Source organism: Mustela nivalis (assembly GCF_964662115.1).
Source record: "Mustela nivalis genome assembly, chromosome: 12".
NCBI classification, from domain to species: domain Eukaryota; kingdom Metazoa; phylum Chordata; class Mammalia; order Carnivora; family Mustelidae; genus Mustela; species Mustela nivalis.
The window spans coordinates 40,583,222-40,600,961 of record NC_139031.1 but is presented as its reverse complement, the minus strand read 5'-3'; the positions used below and the strand labels follow the sequence as shown (position 1 = coordinate 40,600,961).

The window sequence follows — 17,740 nt, the reverse complement described above, 5'->3', positions numbered from 1 at the left end:
CAACACTACACTTTCAAAATCTTAATGGGTCCCAGATGTTTGATTATAAACCATATTGTGGAAATGGAAGGAAGAAAACCACACATGCATTAAACGCCAAATGGGTGATTTGAGGGATGTGTCATCTAATGAGTTCTCAGAACAGCCCTGAGAGGTAGTGAGGACAGTGAAGCGCAGAAATGCGAAATGTCTTGCCAAAAATCATACAGCTAGTTCTGACTCCTGTATAATACAGACTCTTCCCACTACACTGAACTTTCTTATTTAAAGATATTCATACATACCAAGACACATTCAGGAGGAGAAGGCTTTCAGGAACAACATCTTAGAAGTTATCTAGATCAGTATTCCAGCTAGTGCCAGAATCACCATATCTCTGAAGGGTAGTCAGCCAACTTTGGCTTGAACTCTTCCAAGGAGAAGGAACACTGTTGTTTTCACTACAGCATGACCTGATGTTCAACAGCCATGGTTATTATAAGCAAATTAATACCTGCCTTCCTATTATTTGCCATTAGACAACTTTGCTCCTCTTGACGAATCTAAAATATGTTTATACTCTTATACCACATGCCAGCCCTTCAAATGAATAAATACTCTGATTTCTCCCGACTAAAAAGGCCCAGATCCTTCAGTCATCCTTAAGAATAGTTTCCAGGGGCACCTGGGTGGCTCAGTGGGGAAGGCCTCTGCCTTCGGCTCAGGTCATGATCCCAGAGTCCTGGGATCAAGCCCCACATTGGGCTCTCTGCTCAACGAGGAGCCTGCTTCCTCCCTCTCTCTCTCTTCCTGCCTCTCTGCCTGCTTGTGATCTCCGTCTGTCAAATAAATAAATAAAATCTTTAAAAAAAAAAAAAAAAAGAATGGTTTCCAGATCACCCAGAATACTGACTCACCTTTGGACACAGTAGTTTGTGTATCCCTCATCAATTATGGTGACTGCAATAAGCATTTAGACACATAATTTTTTTAGAATAGTCTTCATAAGGACACATCTGTATTTCTATTAATTTGTGTATTAGTAGAAATCTTCATAAGTTGGTTTAACCGTTGGATTTCTGCTTTTCAGAAACTCTGTATCTAGTCGATACTTAGAGCGACCATTTGGCTAAGACTGAAGTCTCTCCCTGATGATTCAATCTAGTGACTTACTTATGACAGTCCTTAGAAGAAATCGTAGCTAAATAATACCTCACTGACTTCTTTAGGTGACGAGAGAAGCAGGGAAGGGCAAATCCCTTATACTTTTCACCCTTTAGAGAATTTTGACTTAGGTTTATGGATTGTCTTTTGCTGCAAAACAATATACACCCAAAACCACGGGTCAGAATTTGGGGAACTGGTTAGCTAGTGGTATTGGTTTGAGTCTCTCATGAAATTGTAGACAGGATTTCAGCTGCAGGAATTCATATTCAATTTTCTGAAGGCCCTGTTGGGATGACTGGAGATACTTCTTCCAAAGTGGCTCACTTGTAAGGCTGACAAGCTGGACTGGTTATTAGTGTGAAATCTCACTTCCTCCCCATGTAGGTTTCTTCACCGCACTGCTCCAGTGTCCTCACAACAGTGGGATTCCCCCAGAATGAGAGGTCCAAGAGACAAAGGCAGAAGCAGGAATGCCTTTTATCTCAGAAGTCACACCTTATCACCTCCATAGTGCTCTGTTGGTCACAGAAACCAGCCAAGTCAACATGGGAGGAGAGTACGTACAAGCTTGAATACCAGGAGGTAAGTACCATCATTCTCAGAGTGGAAGCCAGCTACTACCATAATGACCCTTACCAAAGCATAGCAGGTCATAATAGACACCCCGTTCTCTCAATATACAACCATCCAAGTCCAAATCCCAGTAATAGTCTTGTGATTGTTTCACAACTGCTTACCTTTCCTCTCTCCCCCCAGAGATCTTTCACCAAATTCCTTTCCCACAAATTAGAACCATCCTCAACACTATTGGCTCTATTTCTCAAATGTTTATAAATGTTTACATTTGTTACTAAAAGCAAATATAGTTGAATTTGGGAATATTACATTTGCTATTCCACAGTACTCAAGAATAATCACGAAATTGAACCTGGAGAATAGTCCTTAGGCCTTACCCATGGCCTTATCTCTTAATCTGAGTTCAGAGATGTACCTTGAATCATCTACAGAACTGTGCACTTAAGTTCATCTGTGCATTTATCCAGAGACAGAGGCCATGGTTTTTATCGGTTTCTCAAAAGGGCCATTTCTAATGCCTTCCAGAGACCCTAGTAAAATCCGGTTAAAGGAAATGGGTTATTGAGCCATTTATCAAGTTGCCTCAAAAATCCAAAAATACTCTTCACTGACTGGTTTGTGATAATAGAGATAAACCCTGTAAATATTTCTCCTTCTCTAGCTGTCATGAAACTAAGCTTTGTCAGTAGAGGGCACTGGAGGCACTGGAAGAAGAGATCTCTCCACCTGTGTAGTGTCATATTCTTTAGGTGGGCTCTTCCAACACACAAGGCTTCTGCAGCCCATGCTGGGTAACAACCCCCATGAGCAACTTCTCCACAAGCCCTCTCAGGCAACTATGCAGGCAGCCCTCATGAACAGCTTCACAAGTGGCTTCACAGTGGAGACCACCAATACAATACCCTCCAGAAGCAGCCGCCCCTCACACCCCTTAGGCAGCCTTGAGCAAACCCCTCTGAACTCAAATGAGCCATAATCACTGGACTTCTTTAAAAAGGGTCCATCTCAGGCCTAAGAGCAATTGGATGATCCCCATATCTGATTTTCCTATATTCTTTAGAATTCTCTTTGCTCCTACTAACCATCTTTTTATCATTCCAATTCCCTGTTAGAAGGAATAATTCTTTATGTTTAACCTTTCATGTTCAAAATATTATTTGATTTCTCTCTTGATTGGACCCTGATATATAGAATTGGCATCAGTAGTGGTCCCAGGAGATAAATGTATAAAGAATTTAGGAATTGTTTTGGTCATGCCTTTTGGCTGAACTCCTGTCAGTGGGAAATGAGATAAGGGCATTATAATTAAACTACCACTTGTGGTTGATTGTGATGACATACCAACTGTAGCAAGGGATTGCTTAAGTGTTGTTGTACTTGACCATTATGGCACTTAAGATGCCCATCAAGACAGTGGCATGGGACAGATTCTTCTGAATGCACTTTACTTCTTATCCAGAGAAAGTGATGAAAAAAAAAAAATGACAAGTTCATCTTTGAACTCTCAGTTCCAGTCACACCATAAGGCCAGAATGCTTCCATGATAGCTACAGAAGAATCTTTTAGTTCTTGCAGACTGAGGGATGATGTTGATGAGAATCATGCACAAAATTTGAAGAGTTGCTAAATTATGGCAAGAATTGAATTCACAGTCCCATCACATTTTTCAACTTAAAAATTAGGGTATTCCACGGGAAAGAATGAGATCCTGAAGTTGGAATGGGGACATCCGCTTAGACCCAGATGAAACTGACAGTCTTAAACTAAAGTCACTCTAAGGTTCTTCAGTTGATTAAAGTAGCCTGCCCTCAGGAGACTAGCCTTAGTGCTTAAAAATTCTGTGATAATCTCAGCTGGGGCAGAGTCCTTAAGGGAGGATGTTTCTTCTCAAGACCCACCATAACCATCTCCTATTGCATATTATATCTCGTAGACCTACAACTAGGGTTAATTCTCAGCATGTTTCATGATGACAGGTACATGAAGCAGGAAGAAATAGCTTACACACCAAAATACTGGCAAGCCTTTGGTTAACCTCTGTCAGCAGAAACTGGAAACATGAATAGCTATATATTCTAAGAGTGTTAGACTGAGAAGGATGAAATACAACACTAGATTGGGACAAATTCTTCAATATGAGTGTACTTACTAGAGTTTATGTGCTAGTTCATAAAACTAGTGGCTCTCACAATTTGATTGATTTACTGAAACTTGGACTCAATCATGACCTACATTTAATACAGCAAAGTTACCAGAGCTTTCCTGGCATGATGTAGTTCAAGGAATCCAAGGGCCTAGGGAGACAGGATGTTAAACTCTATCATGTGTTACCTACACACTCACCCCCACCCCGCAGTGTTCCATGAGAACACCCAAAAGCACTCACTTCACCAAGATATTGAGAAACCCATTAGCGAGGGGAGCACTCACATGCTTGTAAAGCTCTGTGGTTGCTCTTATCTGTTGACGAAGTATGGCTGAAAGGGATGCTGCCACTGAGATGAACTCCCTAGTATAGTTTCGGATAGGAGACAGCACCCTGAAATGATGGGGATGTTTTCTAGGACATGGTATGTTTGAATCAGCGGCCATTATATGCAGAGAGGCATATGAATTCTTAGCTCAATTGCAAAGATACTTAATGTCCACCATTTACATAATAATAATTGGGCTAGTCAGTGTTACAGAGGATGTGAAGAGCAGTAAGACATACTCACCTTCAAGGAGTTTGCTGTTTAGTAGGAAAAAATAAGAAGCACACAAATGACACAATAGGTAAAGAGATGCCCCAGGCCCTTCTACACCCCAGCCAGTTCATGCCTCACCCAAAAGTGGAAGAGGAAAGGGAAGTTACGTTTATGATCTGTTATATGAAAGTGGTCTGAAGCAATTTGCAAAAGGCAAACAGTAATTTGACATGACTTTTCCTTTCCTCGGCCTTTTCCAGCTTTTCCTAACATTTCCCCCAGATTATATGTTCATTAAAAACCCATCCACTGCCTTTCTCCAGGGCCAACAGAGCCTCTTTCAGTTCAACCACTAGGAAGGTAAGAAGATGGCCTCCACACCACCAGGCATGCATGCATACCTCCCCTTTATTAATGCCTGTTTTTCACTGTGCCATGCTTAAGGATAACCTCAACCCCCTTTCATACTCACTGCGATCCCTCCCATTTCGCTTCCAGTAGGTACAGTAATTTCGTTCTGTTGCTAGTGGCTTCCTGGTTAATTGTGTTAAGATTCTGAGGCCAGATCTAGGATCAGCAGAATAACTGATTGGTTTGACTGACAAGAGTAAGGGAAAGAGGGAATGGCAACTAAGTATTTCAAACACTGTAGAAACCCATTTCATTCACTCATTCATTCATTCATTCTATGTGTTTTCACACTCCAAAGATTTTATACTTCTTATCTTGAAGAGCAGTTCCAAAAACATGTGTAACAGTTTTTAAATAATTATAAAAGTGGTCAGGGGAGGGGTGCTTGGGTGGCTCAGTCAGTTAAGCATCTGACTTTTGATCTCAGCTCCGGTCCTGATCTGTGGCTCAGCAGGGAGTCTGCTTGTCTCCCTCTTCTTCTGCCCCTTCCCCTGCTTACGCTCAGGGGCACGTGTTTTCTCTTTCTCTCTGTCTCTAAAATAATAAATCTTAAAAAAAAAAAAAAAGTGTGGGCATGGTCAGGGGAAAGGCCACAGCTCTTGAGAAAAATCTTGGCTGAGTCCATATTTTCTACTCTTCTTAGTTCCTTTGTGTATTTTTCTTCATGACTCCCTATGGTTTGTCAACTAGGTGGAGTCTTTGAAACAGCAAGCTAGCTTTAATTCAGAAAATTTGTTAAGTTCCAGGCTTGAGAGAGTACTAGGACAGTTTCTTGAGTACAGTCTATGCATCACTCATTCTTAAAGAATGTAGGATTTTTATCTCCCCAAAGGGATTTATGTTTCACAACTTTGATGTTGCCCAGTGTACAATGCTCAGTTCTGTTGCAAGAGTTTGTAACTAAAGTCACTCAAGAAGGAAACTAAAGCAGCTTAGCCACAAGCAGAATGCCCATTAGACATGTGGAGTGTGCTAGGTGTTTTTGTACAGTGATTTTTTTGAATCCCCTCAAGACAAATGCTGAGCCCCTATTTCCAAACTTCCCCATTCTTAGATGCTTTCTTTGTGCTTCCATGCACGTGACATCTCCTATCGCATTTACCATGTGACCGTTATCTCTTGATAAGTGTGTCTCTTTCCCCAAACTGTGAGCTCCCTGAAGCTACCTAGAATGCTGTCACTTTTTTATCACTAGTACCCAGCGCCTTTCCTATTGCATAATGACAATAAATATTATCGACAAAATGATAAAACTCATTTTACAGAGAAGGGAGAAGAGCTGTGGAGAAGCTAAGTAACTTGCCCAAAGTCACTCAGTTAATAATTGTTAGAGCCATTGATATAAAAGTCCATTAATTTTATGGCATTTCCTATTTGTTCCTATTTAATACCACTTCTGGCTTCTGATTCTGTAGGATTTTTGTGTAACTATCCATGTGCTCTTTTACGTGTGTAATAATAGACAGTAGAGTGTCTGGTAGAACTACAGGATAGGTGTCTGGGTCAGTAAGGAGATATACCATGAGATTAGCAAAAAGACTACTGAATTGTCACCGAGACAAAGTTCAAAAGTGATGGGGGGATGTGATTCTTCATATACCTGCTGAGAATTTGAGGTGGCTAAGAGCAGCATCCCTCATAACTATAAACTTGTTTGTTATCTACCCACAGGTATTTTAGCATTATACCTAATCCTTATCTTTTACACCCTTATGTCATTTAATGATGGGCCAGACCACAGGCATTTTTCTGATAACTCCCTTGCCAAACTCTGTATTTTAATCTGTTATTTGTTCTTTTACATGTAACTGGAATCTCCTATAATTATTATATGCTTGTAGCATTTTTACTTTGAGTCTGTGAAAGGCATTCTTTGGTTAACACAACAATGTTCTTCTATTCATTCTTACCTGAAAGTACAGCTTATAGAGTAACGCTTCAGGAAGGGAAAAGTGTGAGGCACTTCCAATGAACTACCCATATTTGTGAAGATGTCTAGGAATTAATAAAAATAAACAAATTTAAAATAGGAAGAGAGTGTTCTGCATAATCCGGTATTTTTTTCTTGGATTCACGTGAGACATGAACTTTGCTTCTACCAATTACTTATTGGTTCTCCAGTTTTTGCAAGAAAATTCCCTTAGAAGCCTCTGTTTGGATACATGGTTTCATTTTGACCTATTATTAACAGAAATCATTTTTAGATTGATATTTTATAGAAATATCATAGAAAAAAATCAGTTGTGATTTTTTATTAAAAACGTATTTTTTAACTTTATAAGAAACTTTTGGTTTTTATAATCCCCCTATCTATTAGCAACTATCTTTATTTTTTATGTCTTCCAGTTTTCATTATGTATGTATGCATATTTATAATTAATTCATGCATATGTATAGTTGTATAAGGTTATAATAATAGTATTATGTGTAATAGTATTATATAAAAATATTACACGTAATAGTATTATATAATACTATTATTATACTATTTATTATATATAATATAACATAATGTATTTATTATACTATTATTACTATACTATTAACTACTATATACTAATATATATAATATGTAAAAAAACAGTAACACCATTTTAGAAATACCTTTTTTCACTTAAAAGTGTTTTTGTAAGTTCTTATTTCTATTTGATTACTTTTTTATTTTACAAAATCATATTATCAGTGCTCGAGTTTCAAAATATAATGCTGTATTAACATGCCATAATTTTATTCAGTTGTTTCTCAAGTTATAGGTGAGTTCACAATTTTTTATTATTAAAAATAATACTTCTAAAAAAAACCAAAAAAATAAAATAAAATAAAAATAATACTTCTGTAAATACCTTGGTATGCTTAGCTCTTAATCTTGAAACATATTGCTAGGAGAATGATTACTACATCAAAGGAACTGAACATTTTGTCACTCTTGATATTCATTGGCCATTATATTTTTAAATCAATTGAAGTAAAGTTTGAAATGAAAGTAAGAATTTGGCATTATTTTATTTTTAACTTGCTTTAGTTCAGCTGTAGATATAAAATGTGTAGTCATCAACATTTTGAAATTTTCTTTTTTTTTTTTTTTAAGATTTTATTTATTTGACAGAGACACCGCGAGAAAGGGAACAAGGGAAGTGGGAGAGGGAGGAGCAGGCTTCCCACTGAGCAGGGAATCCGATGCAGGGCCCAGAGCCAGGACCCTGGGATCATGATCTGAATCAAAGGCAGACACTTAATGACTGAGCCACCCAGACACCCCAACATTTTGAAATTTTCCAAAAATATGCCATTTTGTCTATTTTGTTGCAAGTGATACTAGCTTAATATCAAAACGGCATGGCTGGATTCAGTTCTCTTTCCCATTCTTTGATTACCCAATGATATATTGCTATCATTCATTATTGGGCATTCTCCCAGTAGAAAAGATCTTTAAGACTCATGACTTCCATATATGAGATCTCATTGAAAGATTCTGATTATCCTTGCTTGGCTGTAATGCCTACCCTGGACCAATCTTTATGTCCATGAAGATGTAGTACTCTTATTGGTCCATCTTGGTCACATGTTGATGGGATGGGGCACAAGGCACTGTGACTGACAGCCCTCCCAAGGAGCCATGAATTTGGAGAGGTGATTTACTTGGAGGGGCTATTGGTAGCCAGAAACAACATATCTGTTATATGCATGACCTGTGTTGTTTTTAAACTTCTTTACATTTATAAATGTAAATGTAAACTTGACCCTATTTAAGATTGTGAAGTAAGGAAGTTTTACTTTCTCTCTTATCTCCCCTTTACTGCATCTTTCTTTCTCTTTTCTTTCAGACCTACCCTCCACTGTCCAGCGACCTAATAATCTTTCTAACCTGTTTCCTATCAAAACCTACTCTCAGTTAGTAGAGTTGAAAACAAACTGAAAAATCAAATTAAGACCCAAGATTCAAATCCCTATCTTCTTTAAAGTTGGTTTGTTTTTAATTGAGGACAATCAGAAAGGAGTAAGAAAGAACTTTCAGGAGAGTAGGGACATCTGAGCACCTTCAGATATTGCCCTTATACTAAGAATTCATTTCCCCCCTTTATTTATAAAAATACTTATTTATTTGAAAGAGAGAGAGAGAACACAAGCTGTCAGGGGTGGTTTGTAGAGGGAGAAAAAAACTCCCCACTGAGCAGGGAGCCTAATTCAGGGCTTGATCTCAGGGATCATGACCTGAACTGAAGGTAGATGCATAACCAACTGAGCTACCCTGTGAAATAGCACCTGTGAAAGGATGTAAGAGCTGCCTGGGACCTAGGATCTTGAACCCATGAATACTGTCCATTCAGCTAGTCCCCAGAGAAAATACGCATGTAGAAAGCAAGGTGAGCCAATACATGCTCTCTATTCCCATGACACTATTGCGTAACGAAGTAGTAGTCAAGAGCTTAGACTCTGGAGTCAGACCAGCCTGTGTGCAAATGTGGCTCTATCACTTATTACCTATATGATTTTGGGCAAGTGAGTTAACCTCTGGGAATGTTAGTACCTTTGAATATAAAATAGGGATAGTAATTTCTACTTTATGATGCTGTGAGGGCTAAAAGAGATAATGCATTCAGACTGCTTAGTTCAGTGCCTGGCACATAGTAAGGCCTCAGTAAATGAGAATTGCTTGATGATGATGATAAAGAAGAATGAGGAGGAGGAAGAAGAAGGGGGGAAGAGGAGAAAGGAAGAAGAAAGAGGGGAAGGAAAGGAAAGGAAAAGGGAAGGGAAAAGAGGAAGGAAAGAGGAAGAAGGAGAAGGAAGAGGACATCATCTTCTGACTTGAAGGGACAAATCATAATCCTTTTCATTTAGCTACAGGTGGGTCTTACGGCCTAAAATAGTAATCTTCAAAAATTTTTGTTCTTACAGCTCCAAAATAATTTTTTTTAACTGTAAAACCCCAAATGCGTTTTTAAGTTGCTATCTAAACTTTTTCATCATGAGTTTAAATAGTTATAAAGAGATATTATTCCTGGCATTTTTATTTTTAAATAAAACTATTATATCATTTTTAGCTGTTCAGTTGTTAGAGTCCTTCACTTATCATTATCACAGGGTAATCACAAAAGAAGCCTATTCCAAGACATCAAATAATTAATACCCATTTTTCTTTCTCTTGGAAACAACTTGTTAATCCACCAGATTCAGAAAGGGAAATTGGAAATGAGTTAATTTCAATACACTTTTGTCATTACCATATGCTTAAAGTATATGTTCATAAAAATCTTGGAGCTACAGATTTCACTCATTTATTTCATGACTCTATTTGTTATTATACTTTAATTACCAAAGCTGGCCTAAACAGGTATCAGACTTTTTTCTTTAGGAAAAGATTAGCTCCCTATTCAATGGATATATACAGGTTGACAAAGGGAAGTAAATTCTTTTTGTTGTTGTTGAAGATTTTATTTATTTATTTTACAGAGAGAGAGCATAAGTAGGGAGAGCAGCAAGCAGAGGAAGAGGGAGAAGCAGGCTCTCTCCTGAGCAGGGAGCCCAATGCAGAGCTTGATCCCAGGATCTTGAGATCATGACCTGAGCCGAAGGCAGCCACTTAACCAGCTGAGCCACCAAGGCATCCCAGGAAAGTGAATTCTAAGTGTATGAGGTATGTATGTGCACACACACACAAACACACACACACACACACACACACACACACACACATCTACATAATTCACACATATGGTTTGGAGATCCAGGCCTCATACCCTCATACAAATAAAAGTAGGCTGTCTCCCTGTCATGGGCCCTTTTCATCTTAAAGCCACTTGAAAGTCCAGTGCTACATCAGTCTGACACTGAGAAGTGATCAACCCAAGGGAAAGGACACGAAACTGAGAAAATGTTTTGAGCTACAGCCCATTCCTGTACCCAAGCTGTGTTGCACTTGTGTCTGACTCAGCTTGGGCGGGAGGTCAGTAAAGGCCCAAGATGTGCATATGAAATATGATAGTAGAAGTGAGCTGAAATTCAAACCTGAGCTGTATGTCCAAATATTGTATGGGAATCCGGGTGCCTGAGTGGCTCAGTGGGTTAAGCATCTGACTCTTGATGTCAACTCAGGTTATGATCTCAGGGGCTTGAGATCGAGCCCCATGTCAGGCTCCTCACTCAGCTCAGAATCTGCTTGTCCCTCTCTCTCTGCTCCGCTCCCAACTTGCACTCTCTCTTTCTCTCTCTCTCAAATAAATAAATAAAATCTTTTTAAAAAATTACTGTATAGTAATCATACAATGTAAGCATTGCCAATATGACATGTGATGTAGTTCCATCTGAGTTTTTACTGTTGGGTTCATAGACAGAAAGATTGCAGTCGCTGTGGACCCCTAATGTACTGCTTGCAGTCTAGATGAATTCCACATTTCTGGGAATGCAATTTGATAATGCATATCAAAATTTTAAAAGAGGAGTGTAATCAGGAAGGGATGGGATGTATTCTGAGGGCCAGCAATGTTCTATTTCTTGACTTGGGTGGTAGGTACACTTGTTTACTTTATAACCATTAGTTAAAGTAGGTAAGTCGGATATACTTTTTCTCAATGTTAGAGTTCACAATTAAAATATTGTTGTAAAATATACCTAGTTGGCTATTCACTTTAAATAACTTTTCCATAGTTTAAAAAGGATGTAGGAATGATTCTAGATGATTATTTATAATAGCAAAAAATGAAAACTAAAAATCCAATACTAAGGGGTTGGTTCAATAAAGAATAGTGTAAAATACACTGGAATACTATACAGCTTTTTTTTTTTTTTTAAGATTTTTATTTTTTTATGTGACAGAGACACACAGCAAGAGAGGAGTCACAAGCAGGGGAAGTGGGAGAGGGAGAAGCAGGCTTCCTGCTGAGTAGGGAGTCTGATGCAGGGCTCCATCCCAGGATGCCAGGATCAGGACCTGAGCCGGAGGCAGACACTTAACAACTGAGCCACCCAGGTGCCCCACTATACAGCTTTTTAAAAATTACATACAGATAAAAATATACTGAGATAGAAAGGGTTCATGGCATAAGGTGAGAAACAAACTGTAGAAATTAGGTTTGGTAAAAATCCCTTTTCACTTAAAAATCATATAATCCATATATGAAGAACAATTTCTGGAAATATCTTAACCAATATCAATAGTGGAATTGTGAATATTTTACCTCTTTCCTCCTATCCATGTTTTTTAATTTTTTTAATAAATTTGTTTTACTATTTTGATAAAAAAATGTAATTTTTAACTTTTAAAAACTCACTTATCCTTTGATTCAGCAGCAAGCCTTATTGGCATTCTCATTTTTGGCCTTTCTGATTTTTAAATAAAATATACATCTTACAAGGACAACCAGTTCTTCTCATAAATCCTTATATTTGGGGCACCTGGATGGCCCAGTTTGCTAAGTGTCTGCCTTCTGGGGTCCTGATCCAGGGTCCTGGGATTGAGCCCCATGTTGGGCTCTCTGCTCAGCAGGGAGTCTGCCTCTTGCTCTCCCTCTGCCTGTGGTTCCCTCTGCTTGTGCATGCTCGCTCGCTCTCTCTCTGTCAAATAAATAAGTAAAATCTTAAAAAAACTAAACTTATATTTTAAAATATTAATATATTTTGTTTATTGACGATCTGGATGGAGTCAGACATTGTGAAGCTTTAAGTTAATTTCATGTTTTAAGTTTTAATCTTTATAAGAAATACTTTCTAAAATCAAAACTGTTACTAAAAAAGGAACCTACTTTGGTGGTTTCAAAAACCCACCTTTTAATTTTAGGGGCACCTGGGTGGCTTAGTTGGTTAAACAACTGCCTTCGGCTTAGGTCATGATCCTGGTGTTCCAGTATCCAGTCCCACATCGGGCTCCCTGCCAGGCAGGGAGTCTGCTTCTCTCTCTAACCCTCCCCCCTTCACTCTCTCTGACCCTCCCCACTCTCTCTCATTCTCTCTCTCTCAAATAAGTAAATAAAATCTTAAAAAATATATAACACTTTTTTAAGAAAGTAGGCAGGATTGAATGATATTTTTATTTTAAAAATTTGCTTGCTTACCAATTCTTCAGTCTTTTAGATAAAAACCTAATTTGAGAGTGATATTCACATTACAGATTTCATATTTACTATCACATTATTAAATTTCTTCTTAGAGGTACTTAATGTCGTATTTTCACGAGGAAATATACTCATTTGTAGAACAGGAAACAGAATGAACCATGAAATGCACCATTGCTGCGGTTAACCACATCAGCCACTGGGTGGCTCTGCTGTTTCACTCTGTTTGCTATCTCTGCTGGTGGAAGTTTCCAATAAAACCCAAGATGAAAAGTCAGGCTTTATTTACAGAGTGCTTAATTAGGAACTGATGCAGCATTTACATTCCCAACATTTTATTTAGAAACAGTTCTGCTCGTGTATGCACTATTTTCTTGTGTTCTTTGATAACTGAGCATTTGATTTGCCAAGGAAAGGAAGGGGAAAGCTGGTTTTTTTTTCTTCTTAACATCTCATCAATTCCTATTCCAATTTTTTAATCAGAACCAAAAATTCTTCAGTTGTGTCATCTCAGCTACTTTGATAGCTATCATTTTCAGAGTCCTATAATAAAATAATTCCAGTAGAAACAAGAAAAGTTACTAGACAGGAAACTTAGTATCTTCTTTTGGAAAGGTAGAAAGGTACCTCTTTTGTAGAGATAGCTTTTGCCTCTTAAAAAAATGTCATTGTGTTCTGGTGAGGACTCGTGAGTAGAAGACAGAAATAAACCCCAGAAATGCATCATTAGCCTCTGAATAAGGGATCCTTAAGGCTCAATCTCTCTGGAATTACAGATCTACACCTTGGGTTTAATCATAATTTAGGAACCTACTCTCAGTTTTTATTATTTGCTGCCATTACATTTGCATTTCATGCATTTATGATAAAATTTTTTTCTCCATCCTGCTTTCTTTTTAGTCTAACTTTTTTAGTTTTTTAGTCTAACTTTTCAACCCTAAATCTGTCCCCATCTTTCTCCTTTTTTTATGTCCCTTTTCATTTGCCAGGTTGAACATATAATTTATGAATGAGAGTCATTGTTTTAAAAAGTCTACTTTAGCCCTGAATCATTCCTTCAGAGGAAAGGAATTCTAGAAATCTAACATAAATGGTTCAGAGCTTCAGATGCCCCTGTGAACACAGTTACATGAATACTTGAGTTGTAATCACTGCTATTTAATAAATTAGCTGTATAACTGACTTACTAATGTGCTTGGGAAAACTAATGAATGATGGGATCAGATTTTAAAAAAAATTGAATTCAAACAACAGTGAAAGTAGAAAGAGAACATATTTTTGATGCTACACACTATAAATAGAGTAACTAAGAACAGAAATTGGTGTAGACTACAGAACTCCAGGGGAGAAAGTAGAAATTAAGCAAGTTCACCTTATCAGGAAAAAAAAATACAGTCATGACTTAGAAAATACATAATTTTAAACATATTCAAATAGATAAGGAAGAAGTAATGTAGGATCTTGGATACCAGGTTTGGGAATAATTTAATCTCATAGAGTTTTCTGCAGAAGGGGAGAAGAATAAGGAATCTGATTGATAATCAGGGAGAGAATAAATCACAGCTATTATTCTGCCCTGAGAAGATTAATGCACACAAAACCCTAGAAGCCCAGTCATGCCATATATCCATCCCAAGGGTGGGCCAAATCCCTATGCAGTCAGAAACAGGCATATTTGCATAGTGTGGGAGCCAAATGGGAGCAACCATACCCATCCCAAGTCTTCTGGGATTAGATTTATATTTTTTTGAATGAAACTCTACAGTGGCTGAATCTCATGGGATACGAGCTTACATTTGAATAACAACTCTTAAATGGGGCTAAATCTATAACATTCTTCATCCATAAATAGACTTGTGTAAACAAAGTTTTAAATCAAAAATGTATTTAATATTCCTAAATGTCTCATTTGTGCAAATATTCAGTTCCCTCTTGCTGCAACTTGAGTCCATTGTTACTTCTTTTTAATAATGAAATATTTTCAGGATATAGAAAATTATAAAGAATCATAGAATGAGGGGGAAGGGGGTTTGGGAGAGGGGGGTGGGATTATGGACATTGGGGAGGGTATGTGCTTTGGTGAGTGCTGTGAAGTGTGTAAACCTGGTGATTCACAGACCTGTACCCCTGGGGATAAAAATATATGTTTATAAAAAATTAAAAATTAAAAAAAAAAAAGAATCATAGAATGAATGCAGGTACATTCATTGCAGGTGCCCATTATACAGCCAAGACAATTTTTTACATTTTCCTTATTTGCCTGAGCATTTTCCTAAGAATTTTTTAATACAACTGAAATATTTTAGATAACAGAAGAAATCCCTGGTACCATCTCTCCTAACTCCACTGCCTATCATCCTTCCCTTCAAGTAACCACTGCCATGAATTTGGTGTTTATCATCCGATGCATGTTTTTATAGTTTGACAACATAGGTGTATGTATTCCTAAATAAAATATATATAAATGAACATTTTAACCTTTTCTAAAAAATAGCACCATGTTTTATATAGCCTTCTGCAATTTGCTTTTTTAACTTAACATTGTATTTTTAAGATTTTCCCATTTTGAGAATATTACTCAGCCATTAAAAAAAAATGAAACCTTGCCATTTGTAACAACATGGATAGACTGAGAGGGTATTGTACTAAGTGAAATAAGTCAGCTGGAGAAAGACAGATGCCATATGATTTCATTCATATGTGGGATTTAAAAGCCAAACAAGTAAACAAAGAACCAAAAAAAGAGAGAAACCAAAAAACAAACTCTTCACTACAGAGAATAAACTGCTTATTACTAAAGGAGAGATAAGTGGGAAGATGAGTGAAACAGGTGAAGGGGATTAAGAGGATACTTAATCGTGACGAGCGCTGAGTAATGTAGAGAATTGTCAAGTCACTATATTGTATACCTAAGACTAATATAACACTGTTAGTTATGCTGGAATTAAAAATAGAGAAATGGGGTGCTCGGGGGGCTCAGTTGGCATAAGAGTCTGCCTTCGGCTCAGGTTATGATCTTGGGGTCCTGGATCAAGCCCCACATCAGGATCCCAGCTTAGCAGGGAGCCTGCTTCCCCCCCCCCCCCAACTCATGTTCTCTCCCATTCTCTCTCTCTCTCAAATAAATAAATTGTAAAAATCTTAAAAATAAAAAAAAAACAGAAATAGAGAAATGATTTATCCATTTTGCTACATTTACCATCAGTCTTCATTTGTTTTAATTTGGACCTGCTGCTCAGTTCTATCTGATTTTGCATATTCATTAGGCAGTTCGGCCTTACAGAAGTTTACCATTTAGTGGAGAGAATGGGGAATTGCTGTTTTTGAACAGCCATGATTTTAATCTTATCTCTTTACCATGGAGAAACAGATTAAGAAAAACGGTCTGTTTTCAGATTTTTTCATATATTTTTTCTTCAAAAAAAAAAAGTGTGATCAGGGATAGAAACAACATAGGTACTAAAAGTATGAAAATAAATCTTGATGATTGCCTAAGCATCTAATAACTTGTCCACCAATACTCTATTTAAGAAGTATCAATTTTCAGGAATAACAAATTATAATGATGATTTGCCTTCCAACAGCCGGTTTCCTTCCCACTTCTTTTTAGCGTAGGAGCATCCCTCACTTATTGCTATGGGGACTTGCCCAATTTTGCCTTGTTTCAGAAAGAAACCATCTACTTTTGTGGGAAACCATTCTCATCACATAATGTTTTAATCCATTTTTTCCCCAAGATTTTTGCACTCAAACACCAATTATATCGTCTCTTGGGGTATGATAAAATTACATTTAAAAACCCATGTTAAAGCTGCAGATTTCCTTTACTGCTCTACATAACAGCCTTACTCCCAGAGAATTCACAAATTATATTTAAGGAATAAGGGAACTTCCTTTCTTCATTTTATTCTCACTAAATCTTCTAGGACATTGATCGATTAAAGAGGATTGGTCTACTAAAGTATGTAGGGCATGCCACTAGTCAAATGCCAGGGCTCTGAATGGGTAGGGTTTCATGGTCAAGTATAGCTCTCTTAATACTCACAATCTCCTTCTCATGCCTCCTCACTCCCACACTCTTCCATTTCACTGCTCTTCGTTCTTACTCCTACTAATAACTCCACTTAGATTCTAGCATCCCACCTCCTTTCCCATAACTCCTTCCTCTCCGTAAGTTTCACTCTTCCCACCTATATTTAGCCATATCTGCTCGGATCTGTAGGCATGTTTTGCCATAAACCCTAGGCAGGTAAAGAGAGGCAACACTATCAACCTGTCCAAGAAGCACAGCAATTGTGGAGGGTAGATAAGCAGGAGGTAGCCAGAGCATCCAAGTGAATCTGGGCCAGGCCTGGGGACCTGCCAGGCTGGCCTACTCGCAGGCATTAATGTGATAGCCACATGAAGCAGGAGGCATCACCGTTACTGTAAGTTCCGAGAGTGGGAAGGAGGGAGCAGCAATGGGGAAAGAATTCTCCAAGGAAAAGTAGAAAGCCAAGATTAGAATCCCAGGAAGATCAAGTGCCAGTGCCATGTCCAGCATGTTGGGGGAAGGACCAAAGTCATTGTGGCAGAGCCAAGAGTTTGCCTTGTGCTTTGGCTTTATCGGTGCGTGGGTGCAAGCAAGTGCCAGCATCGGAGCCCATCACAGCCAATACAAGGAGAAATCAAGCATGTCAGAGAAAACACGAGGGCGAGGAGCCCACTACAGGCGTTGCTGAAGCACCGCTTAGGAAGCAGCCAGCCAAACTGGCAGAGGCGGCTGTGCAGATCAGGCCCCACCAATGATAGAAAGGCCGGCCCAGGTGAACGGCAGCTGCCAGGTAGGACAAACCAGCTTGGCCAGTCCCACAGCTGAGGCCATGTTGG

The 17,740-nt window shown here is 38.2% G+C and overlaps 1 protein-coding gene across 13 annotated transcripts in view; it reads left to right on the top strand.

Moving 5' to 3' along the window:
• LOC309845303 (uncharacterized protein) overlaps positions 1–17,740 on the top strand; it is a 56,035-nt gene that overhangs the window by 2,992 nt on the left and 35,303 nt on the right. For 8 of the 13 annotated variants that reach the window (XR_014301191.1, XR_014301193.1, XR_014301194.1 and 5 more), the window contains exons 3-4: positions 1,531–1,728; positions 10,275–10,458. Coding sequence is in view for 1 of the 13 variants with exons in the window: in XM_082693073.1 (XP_082549199.1) it covers positions 1,531–1,728 (198 nt within the window). In the remaining 12 variants the exon portion in view is untranslated. The remainder of the gene's footprint in view (positions 1–1,530; positions 1,729–10,274; positions 10,459–17,740) is intronic. The other 5 variants (XR_014301192.1, XR_014301195.1, XR_014301196.1 and 2 more) reach the window with 1 other exon arrangement.